This window comes from Phalaenopsis equestris, unplaced genomic scaffold (assembly GCF_001263595.1).
Source record: "Phalaenopsis equestris unplaced genomic scaffold, ASM126359v1 Scaffold000938, whole genome shotgun sequence".
NCBI lineage: Eukaryota > Viridiplantae > Streptophyta > Magnoliopsida > Asparagales > Orchidaceae > Phalaenopsis > Phalaenopsis equestris.
The window spans coordinates 991,635-1,016,202 of NW_018165377.1; the positions used below are offsets into that span (position 1 = coordinate 991,635).

The 24,568-nt window shown below is 37.0% G+C and overlaps 3 protein-coding genes across 4 annotated transcripts; all 3 read right to left on the reverse strand.

Annotated features, from left to right (window-relative positions):
• Window positions 1–1,244: 1,244 nt before the first annotated feature.
• LOC110032434 (non-specific lipid-transfer protein-like protein At5g64080) lies at window positions 1,245–2,431 on the reverse strand. The gene is made up of 3 exons (XM_020736073.1): window positions 2,057–2,431; window positions 1,538–1,594; window positions 1,245–1,448 (listed from the first exon to the last, which is right to left on the reverse strand). The coding sequence occupies exons 1-3, from the start codon at window positions 2,385–2,387 to the stop codon at window positions 1,330–1,332; spliced, it is 507 nt and encodes a 168-aa protein (XP_020591732.1). The 5' UTR covers window positions 2,388–2,431; the 3' UTR covers window positions 1,245–1,329.
• A 5,851-nt stretch (window positions 2,432–8,282) lies between these two features.
• On the reverse strand, window positions 8,283–22,027 carry LOC110032423 (non-specific lipid transfer protein GPI-anchored 2-like). Of its 2 annotated transcripts, none has more exons than XM_020736055.1 (3): window positions 9,234–9,896; window positions 8,672–8,728; window positions 8,283–8,594 (listed from the first exon to the last, which is right to left on the reverse strand). In XM_020736055.1, the coding sequence occupies exons 1-3, from the start codon at window positions 9,562–9,564 to the stop codon at window positions 8,461–8,463; spliced, it is 522 nt and encodes a 173-aa protein (XP_020591714.1). In that variant the 5' UTR covers window positions 9,565–9,896; the 3' UTR covers window positions 8,283–8,460. The 2 variants fall into 2 exon arrangements, 1 of the variants encoding a protein (XP_020591714.1); XR_002294853.1 differs by lacking the exons at window positions 8,283–8,594; window positions 9,234–9,896 and adding exons at window positions 15,770–15,939; window positions 21,942–22,027 and having other exon boundaries at window positions 8,671–8,728.
• Window positions 22,028–22,057: 30 nt separating this feature from the next.
• LOC110032424 (transcription termination factor MTEF18, mitochondrial) lies at window positions 22,058–24,034 on the reverse strand. The gene has a single exon (XM_020736056.1). The coding sequence runs from the start codon at window positions 23,929–23,931 to the stop codon at window positions 22,189–22,191; it is 1,743 nt and encodes a 580-aa protein (XP_020591715.1). The 5' UTR covers window positions 23,932–24,034; the 3' UTR covers window positions 22,058–22,188.
• Window positions 24,035–24,568: the final 534 nt, after the last annotated feature.

Here is a 24,568-nt window from a genome sequence, read left to right on the forward strand (position 1 = left end):
CATTCTTAACACATGCAAGTCGGACGGGAAGTGGTGTTTCCAGTGGCGGACGGGGGGGTAACGCGGAAGAACCTGCCCTTGGGAGGGGAACAACAACTGGAAACGGTTGCTAATACCCCGTAGGCTGAGGAGCAAAAGGAGGAATCCGCCCGAGGAGGGGCTCGCGTCTGATTAGCTAGTTGGTGAGGCAATAGCTTACCAAGGCGATGATCAGTAGCTGGTCCGAGAAGATGATCAGCCACACTGGGACTGAGACACGGCCCAGACTCCTACGGGAGGCAGCAGTGGGGAATTTTCCGCTATGGGCGAAAGCCTGACGGAGCAATGCCGCGTGGAGGTAGAAGGCCCACGGGTCGTGAACTTCTTTTCTCGGAGAAGAAGCAATGACGGTATCTGAGGAATAACCATCGGCTAATATATTAAATTATAATTTTTCTGTTAAATTATATTTAAATGATCAAAAATATATATTAAATTATATTTAAATGATGTTTTAATATAAACAATAATTAATTATTGCTTCAACGCTTAATATATTACGACTGCATAATTAGGGTAGTCAAAACGACTTTTTGTTCGTGAACAACTCGCGTTCGACTCGCTAAGCAAATGAGTCGAAAACAGACATACTTTTTCTGTTCGAAATATGAACGAGCCGTACATGAACATTGTTATTTTTTAACGAGTCGAGTATGAGCGGAGTCTGGGTCGTGTTCTGCTCGTTTAAACCCCTAATGACATCCATCTCACAATAAAATAGTAAATTTTATTCAGCACATCCTCATATAAATAAAACAGCAAACCCAGAAGCATAATTTATATCAATCATCTGAATGAAACTTTATAATTAGTATCTGCTGCGCAATTTAAGTCACTACATGGGGTCGGGTACATGAATCCTTTTGTCTCCACTGTCTTATTTAGTGTCATATTTTTTTTTAATCCTAGTAAATTAAGATCATTTTTAATACAACAAGCCCAAGTCTTCCTAGGTCTACCTCTGTCTTTCTTAACACAAGTCGAATCTAAAACATCTACTCTCCTAATCAGATCATCAAATGATCGACGTCTAATGTGACCAAACCATCTAAGACGACTTTCTCTAATTTTGTCCGTCACAGGAGCTACACCAACCCTATTGCGCAATTTAAGTCTGCCAAAAAAAAAAATGAACAGTGGATTTATTAATTCTTTATGCTGCTTCCAAAGAATACATCCAAACAAATAAAACCAATACAAATCTATTTATTCAACACAGCTAATCATTCAATGAAACAACAACACCAACAACCCCTCATTCTCTCAAATAATCAAAAAATAAAATAAATCTTAAGCCGAAGAAAACAAAAGCGCAAGAAGCAGACTGAGAAGAAGGCGAACATAAACATCAGCATTGAATCTATTTGCAGCACCTGTGTCTGTCGATGGAACATTTTTCGTTCCACCGCCTGCATCCAATCATTTTAAAATTAAAATCAAACTGAATAAAAGAGAATAAAACAAAAACCAAAATGTCAGTTTGATTCAAAAATGTCACCTGAAGGACTATTTGATGTGGACGGAGTGGTACCAGTGGAAGGCGGGGATGAAGAGGCTGCAAAAATGTCCAGCTTTATCATATTGGCCAAAGAGATTTAAATAAAAGCAGGGTCAGATCGCGTTCGGGTTCGGGTTCGGGTCTGACATGAATAATATAGTCCAACTCGAACCTGGCCCACCTACAACCTGCCGTCCCGAATCCAACATATAAACCCGTTTAACTATAATAGCTATTCGAGTCAAATTCATGGCCATTTTGGGTCAAGTTTGACTTAGTTTCGGGTTGGCAGGTCAATTTCAGGTTAGTGGTTAATTTCTGATCAATTTTAGATTGGCATGTCAGGCCAGACCCAGTCCAAAAAATTCAACGGTTTATTATTTCTATCGCAAACCTAACTTAGAAATTACTTGGGTCAATTTGAACCTAAATTTTTCAAGTTGACTTCTGGTCTAGTTGATGTGTCGGGTAAATTTTTAAGATTCCTAAACAAAATGATTTGACAAAGATGAAGCTTACTACTGCATTGGCTAATTGGCGGCGTATGAACCTTGCAAGCGGTAGGCAGAGCGAGCGCCTTGGTCGTGTTGATGGAGATGCCGAGCCCGGACGCAGCGTCCCCATTGAGCACCGCACACAGGCACTGAGGTTCCGAGTTGACCACTGAGTTGAGTTGGGAGCAGCACGAGCTCGGTGGCGTCATTGCGTTGCCCGAGATGAAGTTCAAGCAGGTCGAGAGGCTTAAGAGCGCGGAAGTGCAGGAGGAGCTCGACGACTGCGCGGCGGAGCCGGCAAAGAGGGTGGATAGGAGGAAAGCAAAGAGGGTGAGTTGGTATCCATTAAGAGCCATATGGGGGAATGTAGAAGTGGCAGAGGCTGGAATTAGGAAGCTTAGGGTTTAGAATGGTGGAGGAGACTGTGGAGGATGATTGGGTTTTATAAGGAGTAGAGAGTTGAGCTGAGGTTGGTGAGCTGCTCTTCCTAATGTCCAACAGGTTGCTTTTGGCTTACTATGATTTGGTTGGATAACTAACTAATAGCTGTATTTATCTATCTTTCTTGGACGATAGAACAAAAAAATATAGAATGAAGTGTTGACTGAGCGAGATGAGCAAAGAGAGTTTGAATTTGTCTATCAAGTCATTGCATACTTTTGTCTTTTGTTTTCTTTATGGGATCTTTGCTCAGATTCAACTGAAATTGTATTTATATTGACTTTGGGCATCTACGACTACATACATACCATCGAATTCATGTGTATTTACAGATCTAATAGCTAAGCTTAGCCTTTTTTACATTTATACCACTAAAATCTTTCCTATTACATAATAAATGTCTAGATTTTAACTTTTAAAAAGTGAAATAAATTTTTACATAGATTGATAAGGTGGGTATGTACATAAAATTTGAAGTTTAGGTGTTAGGCATGTAAATAGATTGGAATTGGGTGGTATGTATGTAAGTCTTTCTAGTTTTTAAAGACAATGGCAAAAGAGGAGAAGAAGAGAGATTGAAGAAAGATAAGTAGCTAATCTTGATATTTCATTATAAGCATGCATTCATACAAGAGACCGGAGATATACATAGAAAGATAGACAGAGTGGCATACTTGTAAATGTAGCCAAGGATACAATAGACATTTATATATACAGCTAATGTAACTTTTCCTTTAATGTAGGTAACCCTAGCTGCTCTAGATCGAGGAAGAGGAGGCGGCAAGGGGCTAACACGAGGAAGGGGAGTCGAGCCAATCTCGTAGAGGATGATATGTTGGTTATCCCCCTTCAAGCTGATGGTCGAGGGACGAGATCGTCCGCTTGTTGGTAAGGTCCTTATGTTGATTGATCGAAAGAGCTTTGGTAAGATGATCTGCAACTTGATCATCAGATATTAAGTGGTGTATAGTGATGTGCTTGAGCCGGAGATGATCTCTAATGAAATGGTAATCAACCACTATGTGCTTAGTACGTGTGTGAAACACTAGGTTGTGGGCCAAAGCGATAGTTGAAGTGTTGTCGCTATAAAGAGTAGTGGGACGAAGTTGCGTGGGTGTTTTTAGGCCACTAGGCCGGCCGGCCATGGTTGAGCTAGTGGCTAGGTGGTGCAGGGAAACCAAGGGGAGATTTAATTGTGATCAGGATGGGGGTTTAATCTTGCGATGATAAGCTTAAGTCATTTAGCCAAAAATGGAAAGATATCCCACAAATCAAGAGACTCTTGATCCATGGCACCACTAAGGTGGGCTAGGTGGATCTAGGGTGACTCTTAAGGTTTAAAATGTGGTTGTGATGCCCAAGGTTGGGCTAAACAAATGGCTTGAAGTGAGTTTAGGAATTGGATTCAAAACCATGGGATTTTGCTTGGACTTGGGTTTGGGCTTAGCCAGAGTTTAGATTTAGATCAACTAAAGGTTCAATTTGGTGTATAATATTGTCATGAGTGATTGGGAAGTCAATTAGGTGGAAATTGAGAGGTTATGGAGTTCAATTTGATGAAATTTTGATTTTTTGGCTACATTGGGGGTTTTGACTTAAATTGGATTTGGGTTAGGTTTGGGTTAGGGTCTAGGCCAATTGAGGGTTCAAATTGGTATAAAGGAGTGTTATGAAGAGTTTATGATTCAAAATTGGGGAAATTGGATTGGTTATGGGGTTCAATTTAACGGAATTTGAAGGTATGGTTAAATTGAAGATTTTGGCCTAAAATTGAAATTAGGGTTTGTAGGTTGGTTCAATTGGATTTCAAATTGGTGTAAATTGGGTAGACTTATTGATGTTCGATTTGGGTTTGAAATTGGGTGAAATAGGAGTGAATTTTGTGGAAATTAGGATGAATTTGGGAAATTTGGACATTTAGGGGCAAATTGGGATTTTGGTTAAAGTTTTTTTATTTGGTCAAATTGGGCCCAATAGGTGGTTAAGATTGGTTTAGAGGAGGTTTGGAATAATTTGGGAGGTTTTGGGAATTTTTTGAACATGAGGGATATTTTGGTAATTTTGGTAAATTTAAGAGCATTTTCGGAATTTTGAGAATTTTGGGGTGTTTTGGGCAATTTAAGTGGTTTGAAATTGTTTTCCATGATTTCTTAAAAGAATTTGAGAATTTGAGCAATTTTGGGAAAATTAGGGTTTCATGGGCATTTTGGTAATTATGGAAAAGTTTGGGGCTAAAAGGCCAAAATTGATTTTTTTTGCTAAATTGGGGTTTAATGAGAAGACTAATCACAAAATTACCTTTATGGTGCCATGAGACTAAGGAAATCTTCTATTTTAGACCCTTCATGTGTTGGTCTTAGCCATCCTAGCCAAAGGCTAAGGGTTTGGGGGACCAGCCACATGAGTGTCTAAAGCCACATGAGTTTCTAAAAGAGTAGGGAATCAGGCTAAGCATGTTTAGTTTAGGATTTTAAGTTGTGAGTAAAAGTGAGGGGTTCAAGTGTGTGTGTTTGAAACTGACTAAGACCATATCACCCAGGGCTAACCCTAAGGACAGACAGTCCTATGAGAACTCTTCTAGAGCTCCCCCATGTTAGTTCCATCCTACTAAGTGCTAGAGGTTAGAACCAAACATGTGGAACTCCAAGAAAAACAAAGATATGTATGTAAAATTTCTAAGGGGGGAGGGTTTCATCACTAGTCCTCTAGGATAGTCAACAGGAAGGTTTTATGGCTAGATACTAGGCTTCTAAGTAAGAAAGACTAGACCCAATAAAAGTGAGATCAATAAGTAGTAAATCTACAGGTGGAGTTGTAATAAGAGTTGATCAAACTTGACAATGATCAACACACTGTAAAAGGAAAGAACATTTTAGATAGCTCAAACAACGACAATGGCTCGAAAATTGGTAGATTTTAATTTTTGGCTCAGATAAAAATCAGATCTACTTAAATGACACAAGTTTGAGCATGAATTTTGGATCAAATTTCTTTTGAGCCGACCATAATTAACAGCCTACTGAGGTTTTTATATTCTCGAAGAACAATAATCGATGAACATTTATTCATATTTTACCTATAATCTTGGTTGTCAACCACAATTAATAGCCTATTGCTGCTTGCGCTCCTGTGTAGTAGAGGTAGTGTGGGCCTTTAATGCACGCTATAGTCGGGGTAGAGGTAAGGGCGAGGGCAGGGATTGGGGTGGGGTGGGTATAACAGTGGGGGTGGAAATGGAGTTCGGGGCAGCGTGAGAGTGTGGGTGGGGGTAGGGGTGGAGGTGGGGAAGGAGGCAGGAGCAGGGGCAGGGGCAATGTTGGGGGCGGGAGCGCATTCGGGGGCAGGGGTGGGGTTGGGTGTGGGAGCTAGGGTGGGAGTGGGTGGCCAAGGCGGGGGGGCTCTGTGGAGGTGGGGAAGGAGGCAGGAGCAGGGGCAGGGGCAATGTTGGGGGCGGGAGCGCATTCGGGGGCAGGGGTGGGGTTGGGTGTGGGAGCTAGGGTGGGAGTGGGTGCCAAAGTCGGGAGGCCTCTCCTGACATTCTTCTTTATCAGATAGCGATGTGCTCCACATCTTCCCGAGTGGGGAGGGAGACCTTCACTGCCTCCAGTCGACATCTGCAACAAAGAGAATAAATTTTAGTAATTAGTGTAAATAACAACATAGTACGTAATAAACTAAAACTCAGGATATGAGTGATGCGGTTTGATTGCACACTATAAAGCCATCTGAGCATGAGTCAAGCCAAACGTCACGTACCACTGCAGCAAACTCAGATATGAGCGATCAAAATATTTCCACACCTCCTCACTTGTTGGATGACTCATTGAGTTGTTTTCTCCTGTTTTGCTTTGACGCCACATCATATGTCGAGTAGTATGCATAGAACTGTACAACCTCTGTAGACGTGGAAAAAGTGGTAGATAAAAGAGCCGCTTGAACAGAACTTCCTTCTGCATCCTACTTTTTCTGATATGAGGTTTCAATCTAGGAGAATTATAAAAATCTACATTGAGTCTCTATCGTGCTACTCTTGTAATAAAGCATGCATCCATTTACATAGCAATCAATCTTCTCTACTTTAAAGCCTAACTTGTAGACCAACTTTTTCTCTGTATAAATCTTCATAAACTAAATTTTCTGATGGATTAGTCTCTTTCAGCATACCTGCAAACTGATTGAAGCACTCTCAAGGTTTGTTGTACTCTATTTTAATTTTCAGCATTCTAAGAGCTACAGATAACTTAGTGTGAGACGTGCAACCCTCCCACAGTGGCCTTTGAGCAGCATTCAATAAATTACAAAATGTTCGAGCCTCTGGATTTAGTGTCACTTTCTGCTGCACTTGGCCTGCATAATGATGTCTTTTTCCATCAAAGATCATTTCTTCAAATCTGTTTGAGTCAAATCCAGGTAAAGGATCATAACTCGTCGAAGGGGCAAAGCTGAATGTTTTATGATCAACCTCCCCATATAAAGTCTAAGTCCAGTAATCAGATTGAAATCCTCGACAGTACAGATCATATCTCATTTTGTGAAGCATTAGGTGTACTCAATTTCTGTGTTTCAAACATGAATACTGAAAACTACCCTCAGATAAATAAATCGGCTGTTGAGATGCAGCTTCCACAAATGTCTTGACACCGTTCAAGAACTCCTCGGTGATCCATTTTCTATCCAGATAAAGTAGATTGTACATCCACGATCTCGATGTATGAATATTAGTATGCACATTCAAACCTGTGAATAATTAACACAATATAAAGTTCATTCAACCAAATATATTGTATTTAATTATAGTAGTAGATCTAAAAGCGGAGTTGTACAAGAGGTGATCAAATCTTACAATAATCAAAACATTGTAAAAGGAGAGAACGTTTTAGATAGCTCGAACAACGACAATCACTCGAAAATTGGTACATTTTAATTTTGACTCCGATAAAAATCGGATCAAATTAAACGCAAGTTTCAAGCCATAAATTTTGGATCAAATTTCATTCGAGCCGACCACAATTAAGCTCGAAGTCTAAACATTAACAACATACTGAGCTTATTAGGCTGTCGAAGATCAATAATCGACGAACATTTATCCATTTTTTAAATCTTGGTTGTCACTAGGCTACGCTACTTCTTTTACAAGTATATTTTTTTCACATTTTTTCGACAAATATAAAGCCACTTATCCACCTAAGCATCCTCGTCTCAACATTTTTTACTAGATTTCTTTCACCTATAAACAAGTTCTGAGAAGGAAATGTTTCATATTACATAAGAGCGTTTACTTCATCATCCAATCAAAAATCTAATTCCCATTTCAAAAATGAAAATTCACTTCAACCATAATCTTTCACATCACAAAAAATACCACTATATTATTTTTTAAAAATTTAAAATAATGATATTTTTGATGTGATACGAAAGAATTAGATTATATAAATGCAAAAAGTGAAGGTGTTGGATCTATATTTACACATCCAACACCCAAACCTTCTTACATTTACACCATCTAAATCATCCCTATCACATAAAAACTATCATCATGTTAACTTTTCAAAAGTGAAATACACCCTCTCATGCATGCATAAAATGGCAAACATAAGAAAACTGAAGCTTTGGTGTTACATACCTAAATAGATAAGAATCTACTGGTATGCATGTAAATCTACTAATGCTGAGTCTCTAATAAAAGAATCAAACTCCCTTCATTCGTAACATTTCATCTCTTCTGAAATCATTAATACCAGTCCCAAAATCAGCACTTAATTAGATAAAGAACAATATCTGCTTGACAATTCAAGTTTATGCAAAAACAATAACAGAACTGTGGATTTATAAATTCTTTATTCTGCTTCCAAAGAATACAACAACATACATCAATACAGATCTATTGTTCAGAGCAGCTAAATCATTCAATGACACAACAACAACAACAACAACCCCTCTTTCTCTAACATAAACAAAAAAATAAAAAATAAAAAACAATAAAAAATCTTATGAAGAGATGGCTGAAGCTGAAGAAAACAGAACCATGAGAAGCAGACTGAGAACAAGAGGAACAGAAATATCAGCAGTGATTCCATTTGCAGCACCTGTGTTTACCGATGGATTGTTTTTCGTTCCACCACCTGCATCCAATCATTTCAAAATCAAAAACAAAAATAAAAGAAGACCACAATCTATCCATTAAATTCAAAATTCTCGCCTGAAGGACTATTTGGTGTCGATGGAGTGGTACCAGCGGACGGCGGTGACGAAGAGGCTGCAAAACAGTCCAGCTTTAACAAATTGCCCAAAGAGAATTAAACAACAGTATAGGTGTTAAATCGGATTCGCGGATTGGGTTCTGGTTCGAACCAAATTGACTTGAGCCAAAATTGCTTGACCCAAACCAAACTCGCTATCAACTAGCTGCCCCGAGCCTAACCCGTATAACCCATAAAGTATAAGAGTTATTCGGATCAGTTTTGGAAGAAATTCGTGTCGATTTTGGGTCAATCTAGAGTTAATTTCAGGTTGGAAGGTCAATTTAGAGTCGATTTCAAATTAGCGGGTACGTTTCGAGTCAATTTAGGCATGGTAGGTCACCAGAACCTGACCCAAAAAAATTAAACGAGTTAGCATTCCTAAACAAACCGGACGCAAATTATTTGAGTTAACCCGAACCCAGATATTTCGAGTCAAAATTGGGTTGAGTTGGCATGTTGGGTCATTTTTTTACGCCCCTAACCAAAAATATCCAAAATTTTGGCAAACATGAAGCTTACTGCTGCATTGGCTAATCGGCGGCGTCTGAACCTTGCAGGCGGCAGGCAGAGTGAGCGCCCGAGTCTTATTGATGGAGATGCCGAGCCCAGACCCAGCGTCCCCATTGAGCACCGCACACAGGCACTGAGGTTCTGAGTTGACCACAGAGCTGAGTTGCGAGCAGCACGAGCTCGGTGGGGTCGTCGCGTTGCCCGAGATGAAGTTAAGGCAAGGCGAGAGGCTTAAGAGCGCGGAAGTGCAGGAGGAGCTCGACGACTGCGCGGCGGAGCCGGCAAAGAGGGTGGATAGGAGGAAAGCAAGGAGGGCGAGTTGGGATCCATTGAGAGCCATTTGGGGGAATGTAGAAGTGGCTGAGGCTGGAGTTAGGAAGCTTAGGGTTTAGAATGGTGGAGGAGTTTGTGGAGGATGATTGGGATTTATAAGGAGTAGAGAGTTGGGCTATGGTTGGTGAGCTGCTCTTCCTAATATCCAACAGATTCCTTCTGGCTTATTATGATTTGGTTGGATAACTAACTAATAGCTGTATATTTATCTTTCTTGAACGATAGAACAAAAATAAAAGAATAGGTGTTGACTGAGCGTAATGAGGAAAGAGAGTTTGAATTTGTGTATCATGTCATGACATAGTTTTTCGTTTGTTTTTCTTTATTGGATCTTTGTTCAGATTCAACTGAAATTGAATTTTTATAACTCTGCATTTACATACATGCCATCCAATTCATATGTATTTACAAATCTAACAGCTAAACTTTGCCTTTTGCATTTATACCACCAAAATCTTTCATAGCACGCATAAAATATTGTGATTTTAGTTTTTAAAAGGTGAAATAAATCTTTTCATGCATTATGTAAGTATTGAAGTTTAGGAGTTATGTAAGTATTAAACTTCAATATATGCAAATATTGAAGTTTAGGAGTTACGTATGCAAATAGATAGGAATTGGGTGGTACGTATGTAAATCTTACTTGTATTTATATAACTCTTTTGATATGTTATATCCATGAATGCATGAAGTGTTGAACAATGGAGCTAACCAAAGTGAATCAATTAAGGAAAAAGAGAAGAAAATCTTGGAGTGAGAAGCTTGATTAGATAGACTAATCCTCTGAGTTCCTAGTAATAATTTTGATGTAAAATGATCATGATTAGATAGACGATAAGTTCTAACGAAGCATTCGACGACTTCACTTTGAGACGACGAATAATTTTAAAACTTGGGTTGAGTTCATTTGGTGAGTTGGGCGAGTAGCATTGATGAGTTCGAGTGAACTCAACCCAATTTTACCTTGTCTTATGAACTCAACCCAATTTTACCTTGTCTTTGTTTCTAGTTCTAGGGAAGGAGTCAGCTAATAAATTGGTCAGATGAGTGTCATTGCCAGTAGTAACTAATGTGTAACTAATGTATCATCCAATAGATTCTCTAGCTCGAGTCATCCTCCGTTCTTCTTCTTCCTCCTCGTGTAAACCTAACATTCTTCATCCAAGGATTGGCTCACCTGATCAGCAGAATGGTCATTTTCCGCGATCGTCGACAACGAAGTAGAGATTCTGCGGCTTCGTCCTCTCTCCCGCGCGCTAGCTTTCTGCGTCGGCGTCCAGTTTCGACGTTGTGCTTCTGCTTTCCGCGCCCGACGGTTCTTTCCTTCATTTTCGATGCTTCTTTTGTTCATGTTTGCGCCAGTGCTTCTCTCAAGCCTGACAGCAATTCTTCTATTTTGCTTCTGCGCCCGTCTCTCTCCAGTCAGACGCAAGCTTCTCGCTGCAGATGACAGCTGGCACATCCCCTTGCTCTGATGACACTTCCTTTTTCTTTGGCTGAACCGGCAAAGGCCTCCTTTGCCCACGTGGTGGAAAACCCTCAAGTGGAGTCCGCGGTGGTATCCCCTCAAGCTATAAGGAATGTCGCGATAGTACAGATAATTGTCCTTTTGTGAAGAAGGGAAGTATGAAAGTCAGAAAAGCAGTAATTTTTTTCTTTGACTCAGAAATTTCTACCATGACAGAAAAATTTAAGTTTGCTCTAATTGGAAAATTTCAGTGGGGACACCCATCTATGGATATTATCAAAAAGAGTGTAGATGATCTTAAGCCAGTAGGTAAGTGGAAAATGGGACTTATGGATGGGAGACATGTGTTGATCCAACTAACAATGGTTGAAGACTGCACCATAATTTTTTCCAAGAAATATCTTAATATCGCAGGAAAATCTATGAAGTTACTCAAGTGGTCTCCTAATTTCGACCCAAATCATGAAACTCTCACTGTACCGGTATGATTTAGTTTACCTGGTCTCAAGCTGCACTTTTTTCACCATTAGATTCTCTACTCTATTGGGGTCATCCTAGGGGATCCTTTGAATCTAGATCTGCCTACTTTCAACCTAACCAGACCCTCGATGGTCAAAATACTTGTGGAAAGAGATATTACTTTACCGGATGTTACTGAAGTCTGGCTGGGCACAACCCACAATGGATATTGGCAACAAATCGTAATGGAACACAGACCCTCATATTGTACCCACTGTAAGATGTTTGGTCATATCCTTGATAAATGCCACAAACTTCATCCTAATTTAAAAACTAAGGTTCAAGTGAATAAGGATGGGTCTAACCACACAGCTCTGAACATTTTAGTTCCACCTGGGGAGGATACTACCAGACGGGAGGTGTCTGTTGCCCCTGAGGACCCCTCGATGACATTGTTATTATTGTTACTGCCAGTGATGTGATGTTGGTGCCTTCAAACCCCATAGAAAATAATAATGATGGACTATTACCTACAAATGATAGTGTTCAGACTGATAATCAGGAGAGCCTCGAAGCTCCACTTCTTCGGGAAATATCCAGCGTAAAGGCAACTCATACTTCACATATACTAGAACCTATTGTGAGTACTACGGTTGGTATTCCTTTTGCTTCAGCTCTTCCTTTTGCTTCAGCTCTAGCTCTACCACCCCATCAGACTGATTCTTAGGAAGAGGAATGGCAGGTCTATTCCAGGAGGAAGAAGAAGAATGGAGGCTGACTCCAGCTTGAGAACATATTGGATGATACATTGGTTACTTTTGGCAATGGCAAGCAATCATCTTACCAGCTTATCTTACCAGCTTATTAGCTTGCTCCTTTCCTAGAACAAGAGGTAGAGGCAATGTCATATTGGATCGCTCTCTAGCCACATGATACTATGTATTTCGGCACTGTTAGACTTTTTATTCAAGTATCTAATCTATTTTTTTGTTTTTTCTAGTTTTGAAACCATTTGTGGTTTTTAAGTTAGCAGGGTTTCATGTTTGGGTTCTCCCACACATTGTATCTATATCTTTCTTTCTACTTAATATATTAGCCTTTTTTGGCTTTCAAATATATATATATTAGTTTCCATCAGAATTAAATGTATCAATTTTCAATTATTGTTGAGGAATTCATCATACCCGTTGTTAATTTATTCTTTTATTTTAAATTATACTGGATTGAAGATCAATTGATAGTAGAAAAAATTTCTGGTGAATGAACATTTTAAGGTTGCAAATGAGATTGAATTAAATGATAATAAATATGATGATTTTTTGAAGATGATAAAAGCAATAATCAGTCCACTATGAATCTTGAACCTCATTGAATATTTAAAGTTTAAGTGAATGTTTACTTTTAATCATATTCAAATTTTTATTTTAAATCAATATCTAATATTATGATTTGTGATTTTTGTCTTTATGATAACAAACTAAAATCACTATATCAATGATTTATATTATATTTATGAATTATTTCTAATTTCAACGATTTTCTTTTGCTTACATATAGATCCTCCTCAAGGCTTACACCTCGCCAAGCTACGCTAGAGCAAAATGCCTCAGTTCCCAATTTCACCTTTTTAAACTTTGAGCACCATCACCCTCTAATTGTAGCGGCAACAACGAAGCAACCGCCATGGCCCATTATCATTATTTTCCAATAACCCCCATCATCAGTCGCTGCCAACAATCAATGCCAAGGCTGTCAAAATGGTTTGTCATTTATGAATAACTCATGTTCAACTAGTTAAGTAGCTCGTGTTCAATTTGTTTGCTAAGCAAACGAGTCGAATATGAACATTTTTTTAGCAAAGATTTGTCCGTTCGTGTTCGACTCATTTTGGCTCAAAATAATTAAATTAAATTTATATATTATATAATTGATGAGTATTATTTTTAAATAATTTAATTGACTACAAGGTTACAAATTTATAATCAATTATTAATTTTAAAATAGAATATATTAAATTCTATTTAAGTGAATATTTTAATATAATTAATAAAATTTAAATCTCTCCTCTATCCTTAATATCATACAGTTGTGTGACTAGGGATGTAAAAACAGCTCATTGTTCACGAACAGCTCGTGTTCAGCTTGCTTAGTAAACAAGCCGAACACGAACAACTTTTTTTGCGCTCGATATATTAACATACTGAACACGAATAATATTATTTTTTAACAAGTCGAACACCCCTATTCATTGCCTCCATCAACCACTGTCACCTCTCAACAGTCAATCATCGCTGCCGCCGTAGCCATTTCCCCTGCAAAGAGCTACCGTCACCGCTATAGGTCACTGCCATCTCCCACCACTCATCGCCATCATCGTCGGCAACAACCACTGTTACCAAACAAAAAGAGCTACCGTCACCAGTATTTTACATTAATTTTATTTTTCTTCAAACCAAACAAAAAGATATAAACTCTCATAATTATCTTACATCAAACCAAACAGCTCCAAAATATTTTAAATACATTACATTTTAATTACACTGCATTCATTTCATACATATTCATTTTTTTAGCAAACCAAAAAGCCCCTTAAATAATTCTTATGAATATAATTGAAATTATGATGTCAGATAAAATATAATTGAAATTATGATGACACACATACAACTCCAAAGCATCACCGGTTTGTGAACCCCTAAGTCACATCACGACAATTATCTGACCCACTAAACTATTTGTGTAGCGCTAGACCGTCATTGAAAGCATGGTGTTCCATAAATGTCAATTGTGAACAACAAGCTTTGGTGCTCTGTCACACCATTTGCATAACATGATACAATTGAGTCAAAATAGTGTTATTTACACTATTTAAAGGTTATAACACAAAGCACATTGCCCTTGAGACATGCGTTCCTTAATTGTTCTAATTTATTAGTTAAATCTATTATCAAACTTAGTTAATTAATTTTTCATTAATTTTATTTCCTTTTTGTTAGGAGTTTAGGACTTTCCTAACGTAAATCACACATGTGATCCAACCCTAGTTGAGACTTCGAAGTCTTCATAACTTACATCCAAGCAATTGCTTAAACTCGTAGCAAACGATAGCATTGACTCAAGGCAATGATGACTTTGAGTCCAGGTGATGACAACGACTTCGAAACCAGGCGAGAACAGCGGCTTTGAATCCAGGTGATGAAGACAGCTTCAACTTTAGTAGAGGACTTCAACTCCAATTGACATTGACAACAAAACCTCTTCGTACTCGATTGTTCTAAGAAAGATATGGTTAGAGCCTTTTCGCCTACAAGTCATCGTGTCTTCTTGTGCAAATGTTTACGGTTTACGATGATTTTATGCTTGTGACTGGTTGTGGATGGCTACACGTAGAAATTTAATTTAAAGGTTTAGGATGGTCTTACATTCTGCTACTGCGTTGTTCCATCATTGAACTCTATGTACAATGAACAAGCTTTAAAAACTGGTTTGATACAAGCTTTTATATCCAGATAACTCTTCATAATTGACTTTCAATATATTAGCTTGAGATCTTTATAAATTATTTTAACGTAACGTTTTCTTGTTTAATTTGCAATATTACAACTGTATTATTTAAGGACAAAATTAATGCTTTAAATTCTGACTAATTGAGCATTTAAACCTGAGAATCAACATTTTAACAATATAAAAGATGTTAATTTCATTTATAAATTTAGTTGTTTTCATCACCATTATAGTTTATTTTACAATCTAATTGCCTTTCATAAATGTTATGTATATTTAACTACATCTCATCTATAATTATTAATATTTTACACTATATTTAAAATAGCACATACCATAGCATGTGCTATGTGTTATTATCCCACAGAACCTTTGTTCTATGCTGTGCTATTCTCCATTGATAAATATATAAGATCCCTTACATGGCACTACCAATGAAGATGAATACAAGAAAAAATTCTCTAGATTTCACATGTTTCCACCAAGAAGCATAAAAAAAATAAAAGAAAATCCAAAAAACAAAGACAATCCAATATTTTTTACCTTCTCATTTTTTACTAGGGCATGGTAGGTATATAAATGAAGAAAAACATGACAGTGTTTCCTTAATGAATTCACTTCTCTATAAATTACATTAAAATCAAACAAAAAATGTGAAATTGTTAATAAAATGAATTTTCATTGCCCTAATTTCTTCAAAAAGAGCATAAAGAAATTTTATTCAACATATGTTGCACATAGATTATTACTATTGCAAGGCAAACAAAAGTTTTTATGTTACCTTCAATTTATCTTCTACAACTCTGAAACCCTCATGGATGTATAATACGAAATCTCCATGGCCACCAGCATTTCCAAGCAACCAGAAAAGAAATAGGTACAGGCTTCCTCTCACTTGCAATGGAGCAGGATCAGCCTCCTCCCAAATGAGCGGGGAGTTACTAAGCGGTGCTGCAAAGAGAGAAAAATGCCAACAGTCAGATGATTGAAGCTTACGAATTAGCTCAGTTTGTTCTATTTTCAAGCACCTATTTCTTCCATTTTACCCATTTTTCTGTACAGAAACAATACTAAGAAGAAGCATTACATATTTTTCCCGACTTTCCTCAGTTGAATAATTCAAACAAAAAAAAGTTATCCTCATGAAAAAAGATAAAAAAAAAAGTTGAGTCTCGCATGTCAGATCATTGATTCACCGACTATGCAAGAATTTATTAGAAGAGCTGAAAATTGAGTGAGTGATTGTGTGTGTGTGTGAGAGAGAGAGAGAGAACTCTTATTTCAGGTCAATGATTTTCCAACAAAATAGATAAATGGGGCCTCTTTGGATAAATGATTCCCCCATATGCCATGGGTGAAGTTTACATTATTAGACTGAATGAATCCCCATATAACAAATGGAATGTTTTCAATCATAATAGTGAAATTCAACTTCGCACCCAATATTTTGAAGTGCAATACAATGTAAGAGTTTCCTTTTGCTCCAATGTGCACATCTTACATTTATTAGACAAACCTAAAACCTATCGTGCAACAAATTTCAAGACATAAAATAATACATGCAATAAGAATAATAAATATGGACAACTTCACGTATGGCTAAAATTTTAAAAAAATTAAATTAGATATAATTTAAAACAAAATCTAAAGCACAAAAACAAAAATTTAAGTGAAGAATAAAGTAAGAAAAACACTTGGACCTAAAAAATTTTAAACAAATTATGAAAAATCATGCACAATGAATGCAAAATCAAGTAGAAAATTTTTAAGAAATTAATATATATATATACATATATATATAGATAGATATATATATATATTAAATTATATTCGATTTATTCATGCGTTGTGAAGATATTTCGGGCCGGCACGAGACAACATAGGTCTTGCCCATGGCAGCTTTCATCCACCCCTCATTGTTCGTGGTCAATGAAACGATAACCCGCTCTTCAGCCCGTCGCACCGATGAGCAAGACGAGCCACTCTACACATCTGAGCCTCGGCATTAAGAGCAAAATATGAAAATAAATAATAACAAAGAGCTTAAGAGAAGGGAAGACTACATGTAAAGCAATCAAACCACTCGATCTAGTGGAAACCACATCAAGTCATGACCAAGAGAGAATAGAGTGAAAACCCAAACCACAATACGCATACCGAAAGCAAGAAAAAAAGTTTAAAAAGCTGCAAGAACAGTCCAATAGTTTAAGGCAAGTGTTAAGAGCGAGAACAAATACATCTTATCTCTATCGACAAAAAGCGAAGCTAGGAGCTACATGGATTAAAAGGCATGCAAGAGTTTCCAATTTGTATCATGATTCAAACGCATGGAACCTAAACTATAAAAATGTCCAACAAATGAGTATCAAATAAGTTCTTCATGTGATCACTCAACGCATTACAGATGTGCGCAAAAATATGTGATATACAGATACCATAGTCGCACGATACATACCGCTAGTGTATTACAACTTTAAAGCATACATTTAACAATATTATCTCCATCTACTTGCAAGTATGCTTCTTTTGTTTTTGGCTACATTAGATTGATAAAGATCATACTCTGTCATGTCTTGACTCGAGCATTTCCATATCCTTTGGTGAAATCATACTTCTCAACCAATCAGCAAATTTGATTGTGCCTCCCAACCATCAATAGCCCGCACTAGCAACCTCAATTAATTCATGATGCAATAAAAGGACAATATATGGAAGGTTTTTTGGATAGATGAAAGATGAGCACTAAGATTCTTGGGTAAGTGTCTCCCCAAAAGTGTAGGTGGTTGGTTACCCTATTATTATAGAGAAAAAGGTCAAAATGATCCCTATATTATTTATTTGGAAGAAATTTATGACCAATTTAGTCCCTTAATTACTAAAATTTGATACAAAATGGTTCCTTAACACCTCAAAATTGACCCAAAATAAATCAACGGACAAATTATTTTGGGCACAGTTAAGAAATTGAGGAGCTATGTTGAATGCCTTTATAGTTTAGACCAACAGTAGGCCCATAAAAATAGTCCATGGACCATTACAACCTTTTTCTTTACTATTATGGGCAAATGCTTATACATAACTTTTCATGAGTCAATACTAATTTATCTCATTTATTTTTTCTTCATAAAAATGAACTACCTCTTTCCATCTAATTTCCTTTCTACCTCAATTTTTTTAGGGCTATTTCAATAGCACGTACAATTTTTTGGGTAAAATTATTAACTTTTTTATTAGGCAAGCAACAAAACATGATGAAAATTACTTCTACAAATAAGTGTAAAACATAGATGGTCATTTATTACTCACTAATCTAAAAATATGTAATATGAAAAACTTTTAATAATAGTGCAAGTACTAATATTTACAACGGATTCATTAAAAGCACACTACAAAGTACATTTTCGTGATGAAAGTCCAAAATTTGCGGAGCTAAAACTCACAGAAAAGCACCTCACTTGGCCACAAGGATCTTCGCCTCCACAACGCATGTTGGAATGCAGTCATTGCCATCTTTCACTCTGCTCCATATGTCTTGTTTGAATGCATGATTCATCAATTCTTCTCTCAAATGGTTCAAAAATAAAAGCTAAGTTTAGTTCACTTGACGTCACATTTGTGCCCTCAATTTCAAAACCTAAGAATCTCATGACTCGTCCTCACTGCCAACTCTTTTCCTTTTGTACTTTGAAGCTGCTGATTGGGATGATTTCCCAATAATCTTTCAGGCTGATAACAAGTTAAAGCTCCTACAATAAGTAGTTTATTCCTCATCATCACTATATATCTTTGATTCTGCCGCATTCGCCTTTTTAACAGAAAGATTTCTTTTATTTTTGTTTATCAATAGATATTGACTCAATTTTAAGTTCATGGTATATGGTCATACTCTGCTAAGGGTGGATTTCTCCTCCATTATTGGCTGTCAATGGCTTTGCAAGGATGAGGGATTTGTGAATTTTTATTCAATTATTCATACAATTTCTACTTAAATATGGACATAAACATTTGTTGTGTTCAATTTTTCTAATAAGACACTTCAAATTAACTAAAACATTCAATTTGTTTGAATTTTTCAATTTGAAGAGAAGAGGAATCCCTTTGAGTATCGTGTTATGCTTTCGCAGAAAAATTATATCAATGTTTGAGAATTGATAGAATTATGCTAGAAAAATCTAAAAGATGTTTTTTTACTAAGGTGATCAAATAAAAAAACATAGAACATAGTAGTAATAAATAGGGCTTAAATTTTCGCAATCATATACAGAAGCTTTTTTTAAAAGGTGATGCATAAACCTTTAAATTAAACAAAAAAATTAATAAAATATAAATAAACAAGAATATCCAAGAGTGGTCCAAAACTATCAAAATAACATCATAAAAAGCCATAAAATGCTAAAAAATAAGCAAGAAATCTAAAATAAATAGATTATGACTTGAGGGTTCAAATTCAAAAGAATCTACCACTCCATCACTTAGAGAATCTTCATTAAAATATTCATTGTAGCTGATTGTTTTCCCTCCTGTCGCATCCACACATATATCAATATCCTACCTCATCCTGACTTTTATCAGCCTACTCTATCCATAATTTTGTCAACATGATGATTCGGCATCAAGCAGTCAAATAAGAAGGTACAACATCTTCTAGTTTTGAAATTGAGACGTGCGCCTCATTACAGGTACCACAAGTGAACCTCAAACAACTAAAACATATTTTTCAATAACCTATCATGAGACCTAAGCCTGAATAAGTTTCGTATGCACCTCACTCACTCCACAAATTGCACAATTTTTAAACACTGATAAAAAATGAGGTAATATATAAAGTCAAAAGTTAGTACAAATCAAGAAATCTTAAAAATATTATAGCTTAATGTCTTGTTTGGATGGGATTCTACCTTTTCAGGTAGAGCTTAGCAAGATGTTCAATGGACCGTAATCATTTCTAAGTGCCATATAAAGAAACTTCAGTAGAGCATATTGCTAAAAAGACGTGACCTTTTTTACACCCAAATAGCATAGGTGTGGTTTTTGGTAACTATGTTATCACAACAAAAAAGAAAAAGCTAAACCACATTAAGCCTAAGAATGAAGAAAAAGGCTCATGCGATATGCAAGTTTAGTGGGCACCAAATTAAAATTGTATTGGTCAACAACATCAAAAGATCATGTAAGTGCTAAATTTTAACGACAAGAATACATTAACCAAATATAAGGAATATAAATAATGATATGATTTTTATAAAAAAAACCATCACCAGGTACCACCATTGGCCTAATAACAGTCGCCGCTATTGTTGAGCTCTACGTCGATATCATTTTACTTCAAGCAAATCACAAAAAATTTATATTTTATATTTATTTTACACCGAACCAGACAAAAAAAAAATATTCCAAATGCAATAAATTTTAGTTACACTACATTCTTTTTACTCCAATTATAATTCAGCATAACAAATTCAAATTTTTATTTTCAAACTCAACTTCTTTATTAATGGCTCATAAAATTGATTTTACTATAGTTATTATAATCTTAAAAATTATTATACTTTAAAAATGGGTACTAAGATATTTTATGCCAAAATATAAATATTTTTAAAATACATGTATTTTAAAAATGCAGAAATTGCAATAGATTTATTTGAAAATTAATCCTTATTTGGTAGGATGACTTTGTCTTTAATATAGTATATCTCAAATGAATCAAAAAGCAATGAAAATAGACTCAAACAAAGATGGTGATGGAAACAACAACATTATATGGTGGCAGTAGGTGACGATGGGCCTCAGCGAAAAGATGGCAATGGATGGAAACAAGCAGTGGTAACTGCAACATGCAATGGGCAAGGAAGTTGAGGTTGTCGGTTACAAGTTTCAGCATTTGAAAATTGCCCAATTTACGTGAATTCCAAATTCAACAAAAAAAACCATTTTGAATTAGTCTGAGTTCCCTATGAAAATGCTTTAAACTTAAGTTACTCCCTACTCAAAACAAGAAAATTAAAACTCCTCACATTTAATTTATCCTACACTCCTATGACTAGCAACCAGACAGCACCAAAAATCTTTTGCTTACAACTCATTATGGATTTCTTTAGAGGCCGTTTGGGATCACTTTTGTTTTTTTTTTCTATTTTTTGTTTTTATTTAATTTTGTTTATGCTTTGATTTGAGCAAAACATGTTTGGTACGTTTGATTAAGATATGGTTGTTTTTGAAAACACTCTAAACATCCAAAATTTGTTGTTTGTTTTCAAAAACATGTTTATTTGTTTTAAGAAACAAAAAGTAATAACATGTTAAAAACACATTAAGCAAACATGTTTTAAAAAACAAAAGAAAAAACAAAAAACAAAATTGATCCAAAACAAGCCTTTAGTTTCCACATACAGATTACTTTTAAAAATTACAATGTGTCATTATTCAAAAGAGAACATTCTTTTGCATGTGTCATTAAGTTGATTAAAATAAAAAATCTCTATATATACAGTCAGAAAGGGCTAAATGAAAGCTAGCAATTTAAATTGTTTGAAGAGTTCCAAAAATGATCATTCATGCTCATATGCCAAATATGTAACGAAACCGCATAGTTTCTAAAAATATCATTTACTAGCATATCAAAGATAAAAAAAAGAGCCTCTTCAAAAAGATAAATAAACTGGCACTGTTTCTTCAAAAGTGATACAATGCTTCCTAGATGGTAAAGGAACACATCCCCGTGATAATGATTGTACAACGTGTTGCCTCAATACAAAATTCTTTTGCCAGCAATGCATATCAGTGGTAATTACTAATTTCCATCATAGTAAAATGAAGTAATAAAATTGAAGTGAAATATTTTGCCAATAACTCATATCAGTGATAACTAGAATTTTATTCATTATATAAATCAAAGAATGAAGTAACAGCTCATGATTCAAGGATTATGTCACAAAGTTCACTGTAAAAAACACCTTACTGAAACAGAGAAACAACTCGTGCATAAGCCCATGCTCAAGTAGACAAATTAGTCAAATTCAGCCAAGAGAGACTGCAATGTATGCTCTATGCTCCCCATCACAATTCCCCATCACAATGAGAATAAAAGTATAAAGACAAACTCCCACCATTCTATAGGATCCATGATCAGCATACCATCTCTTCTGAAACAATTGATAACCCTTAATTGTTCTGAAGAAAACAAAAAATGATTTTGATAATCTAACAGGTCTCTTTATCAGCATTGCAGTCCTTATGAGAGGAAAAACATTCCAACCATTGCTTGGGAGCTGCTGGATGAATGCATGAAAGGTTAAAAATAAACCTTTTCTCCGAGTTGGCAAGAACAGTGGCAGGGGCAAAAGGCTTTTTCACAACTCCATTATCTCTAAGCCAATTTAAGATCTTATATCTGGGTTTTATCCTCTTCTCTAGATCAAAACATAAGAATGAGGGAAAACTATTAAGATACTCTATAGGGTAGCCCAAGTCCTGGCAGAGATAGTTCACCTTCTTTCGCAACATGTTTTCACACTGGTTAAGTATTTTTGGTGCAGCGATTATAATTCTACAAAGCATATCATACTTAATTCCCATCCCAATAAGGCAATCAAACCGCTTCTGCAGCAGCTCCTTGTTGCCACTAACCAGCCCAATGGCTTTACTTGTCATCTTATTTTTCCCAAATCCAATACTAAGAAAAAACTCCACTTTTACTTCAACAAACTGGTGTTGTTTTACCAATTTTATCCTCTTTAAATCTTGCACGAACTCAGCCTCCAATTCGTTATCACAGGAATCAACATTAGCATATGAAGGGGAAAGGAAACTTATATTCTTCTCATCAACAATTTTGGTGCAAAACCACTTATCGAGGTCCAAAGTTCTCAATATTCCCGGCAAGTTCCCTAATTTGTTCTTCCCCAATACATAGGGATGCCTCTTCGTGAGAGAATCGACTTCCTCTTTGCACAATCCAACGCGCATGAGGTAATCTGGAATCAAAATCTCTGGATTTTCCAGATCAAAATCAAAAACTTCTACATTCTTCAGAGTAAAAGCTCCTACCTCATCCTTTCTCATGCCCAATTTCAAAAAAAATCCTAACTTTTGAGTAAGGCCGGACTCCTCTATCTCCACAAATATCCTCTTGCTCCGGCCCATGAGCTCCCCCATACCCTCCTTCCATGAACACATATCATAAAATATGCGAATTCTCCTGCAGAAGCGAAGGAGCAGCTCCACATCATCTCCAGCGCAGCCGTCAAGGCCATAGTCGACAAACACAACTTTAAGGTCGCGAAAGAGTCGTTCGATCTCCACATCTTCCTCCACCGCCGAAAGAGTCGACGGAAAAGCAAGGCAAATGGCGATCACGGAAACGCGAGTGAATCCCAGGGCCTCAAACCGCTGAAGCCGATTGAGAAGATGGCCTGGCGGAGAAGAGAAAATAGACGGGGAATTAAGGTAAAGCAAGCCGAGGAGAGTCCATGGGAAGCCAAACCGGAGCAGAGACGAAACAGTGGCAAGAAGTCGCGCGTCGTCGGAAAGGAAGAGTGGAGTACCAGAAGGGAGCGAAGGGTGGGAGGGAGCAAGTCCGATGCTCTCGTAGAAGAAGTCGAACTCGTTGACGGGACGGTAAGCGAAGAAGCTGCGAATGATGCGAGGGAAGTCGGAGGGAATCGCTTTGTTGAAAGGAATTTGGGAGACGAAAGTAGAGAGAGAGATGGGAGAGTTGGAAGCAATGTGGTCGGCAAGAGTAAAGGGAAGAGCGCGAGTGGCGTGAAGGTATTCGGTGAGTGCGAGCTTGGCTTCGGTTAGGGCTCGAGTGCGGTTGCGGTAATGGAGGTTTTTGAGCTTTCGAGAGGAGAATGAGGTGGTGGTGGTGGTGAAAGAAAGGAACCGACGATACCGAAGGAAGAGAGATAAGGTGCCTGCAGTGTATGTTGATGGGAGGAAACGCATAGCGCACCGCCGCCGGAGAGGTAATAATGGAGGACGTGCGTTTAGGGTTTTGGGGGTTTAGGTTCGGCCGGCGGATAACCGGGAGACGGGGGATCACATAAAATTTTTTTTAATCTTTTAATTTACATACATATCACACACATAACATATGTATGACAAAAATATTAAAAATTAAAATAGGGGATCTACATACAAACCATCCAATTCTTATTAAATTGCATATCAAACACTCTAAATTTTAATATTACATGTGCACCCAATTATCATATCTTACATCCTCGTTATCTTCTGTGACATTCTGAGAAGCTCGTAAGGAATGGACGGATTGGCGGCATACAATGGCCTCTGAAATTCTTATCATTCTCATTTTTCCAGTGCCTTGCTATAAGTCCAATTTTTTCTCCCAACTTTCACCTCCAGAGTTATTTTAATGAGCTCACAAGGCACAACATCAAGAATGGTAGCAGCGGGTCAGACAGTCAGCGAAGAAGCGATGATCGGTTCACCTGGCGTAATGAAGGAAGGATCTACAGCAGCAACCCTCTTTTGAGTTTACTCAAAGCCCGCTCTCACCCCTTCTCTTTGCCCTGTAACAGCTGAATGAGATCGCTCAATTATGGTTAACTCATCAGTCGTT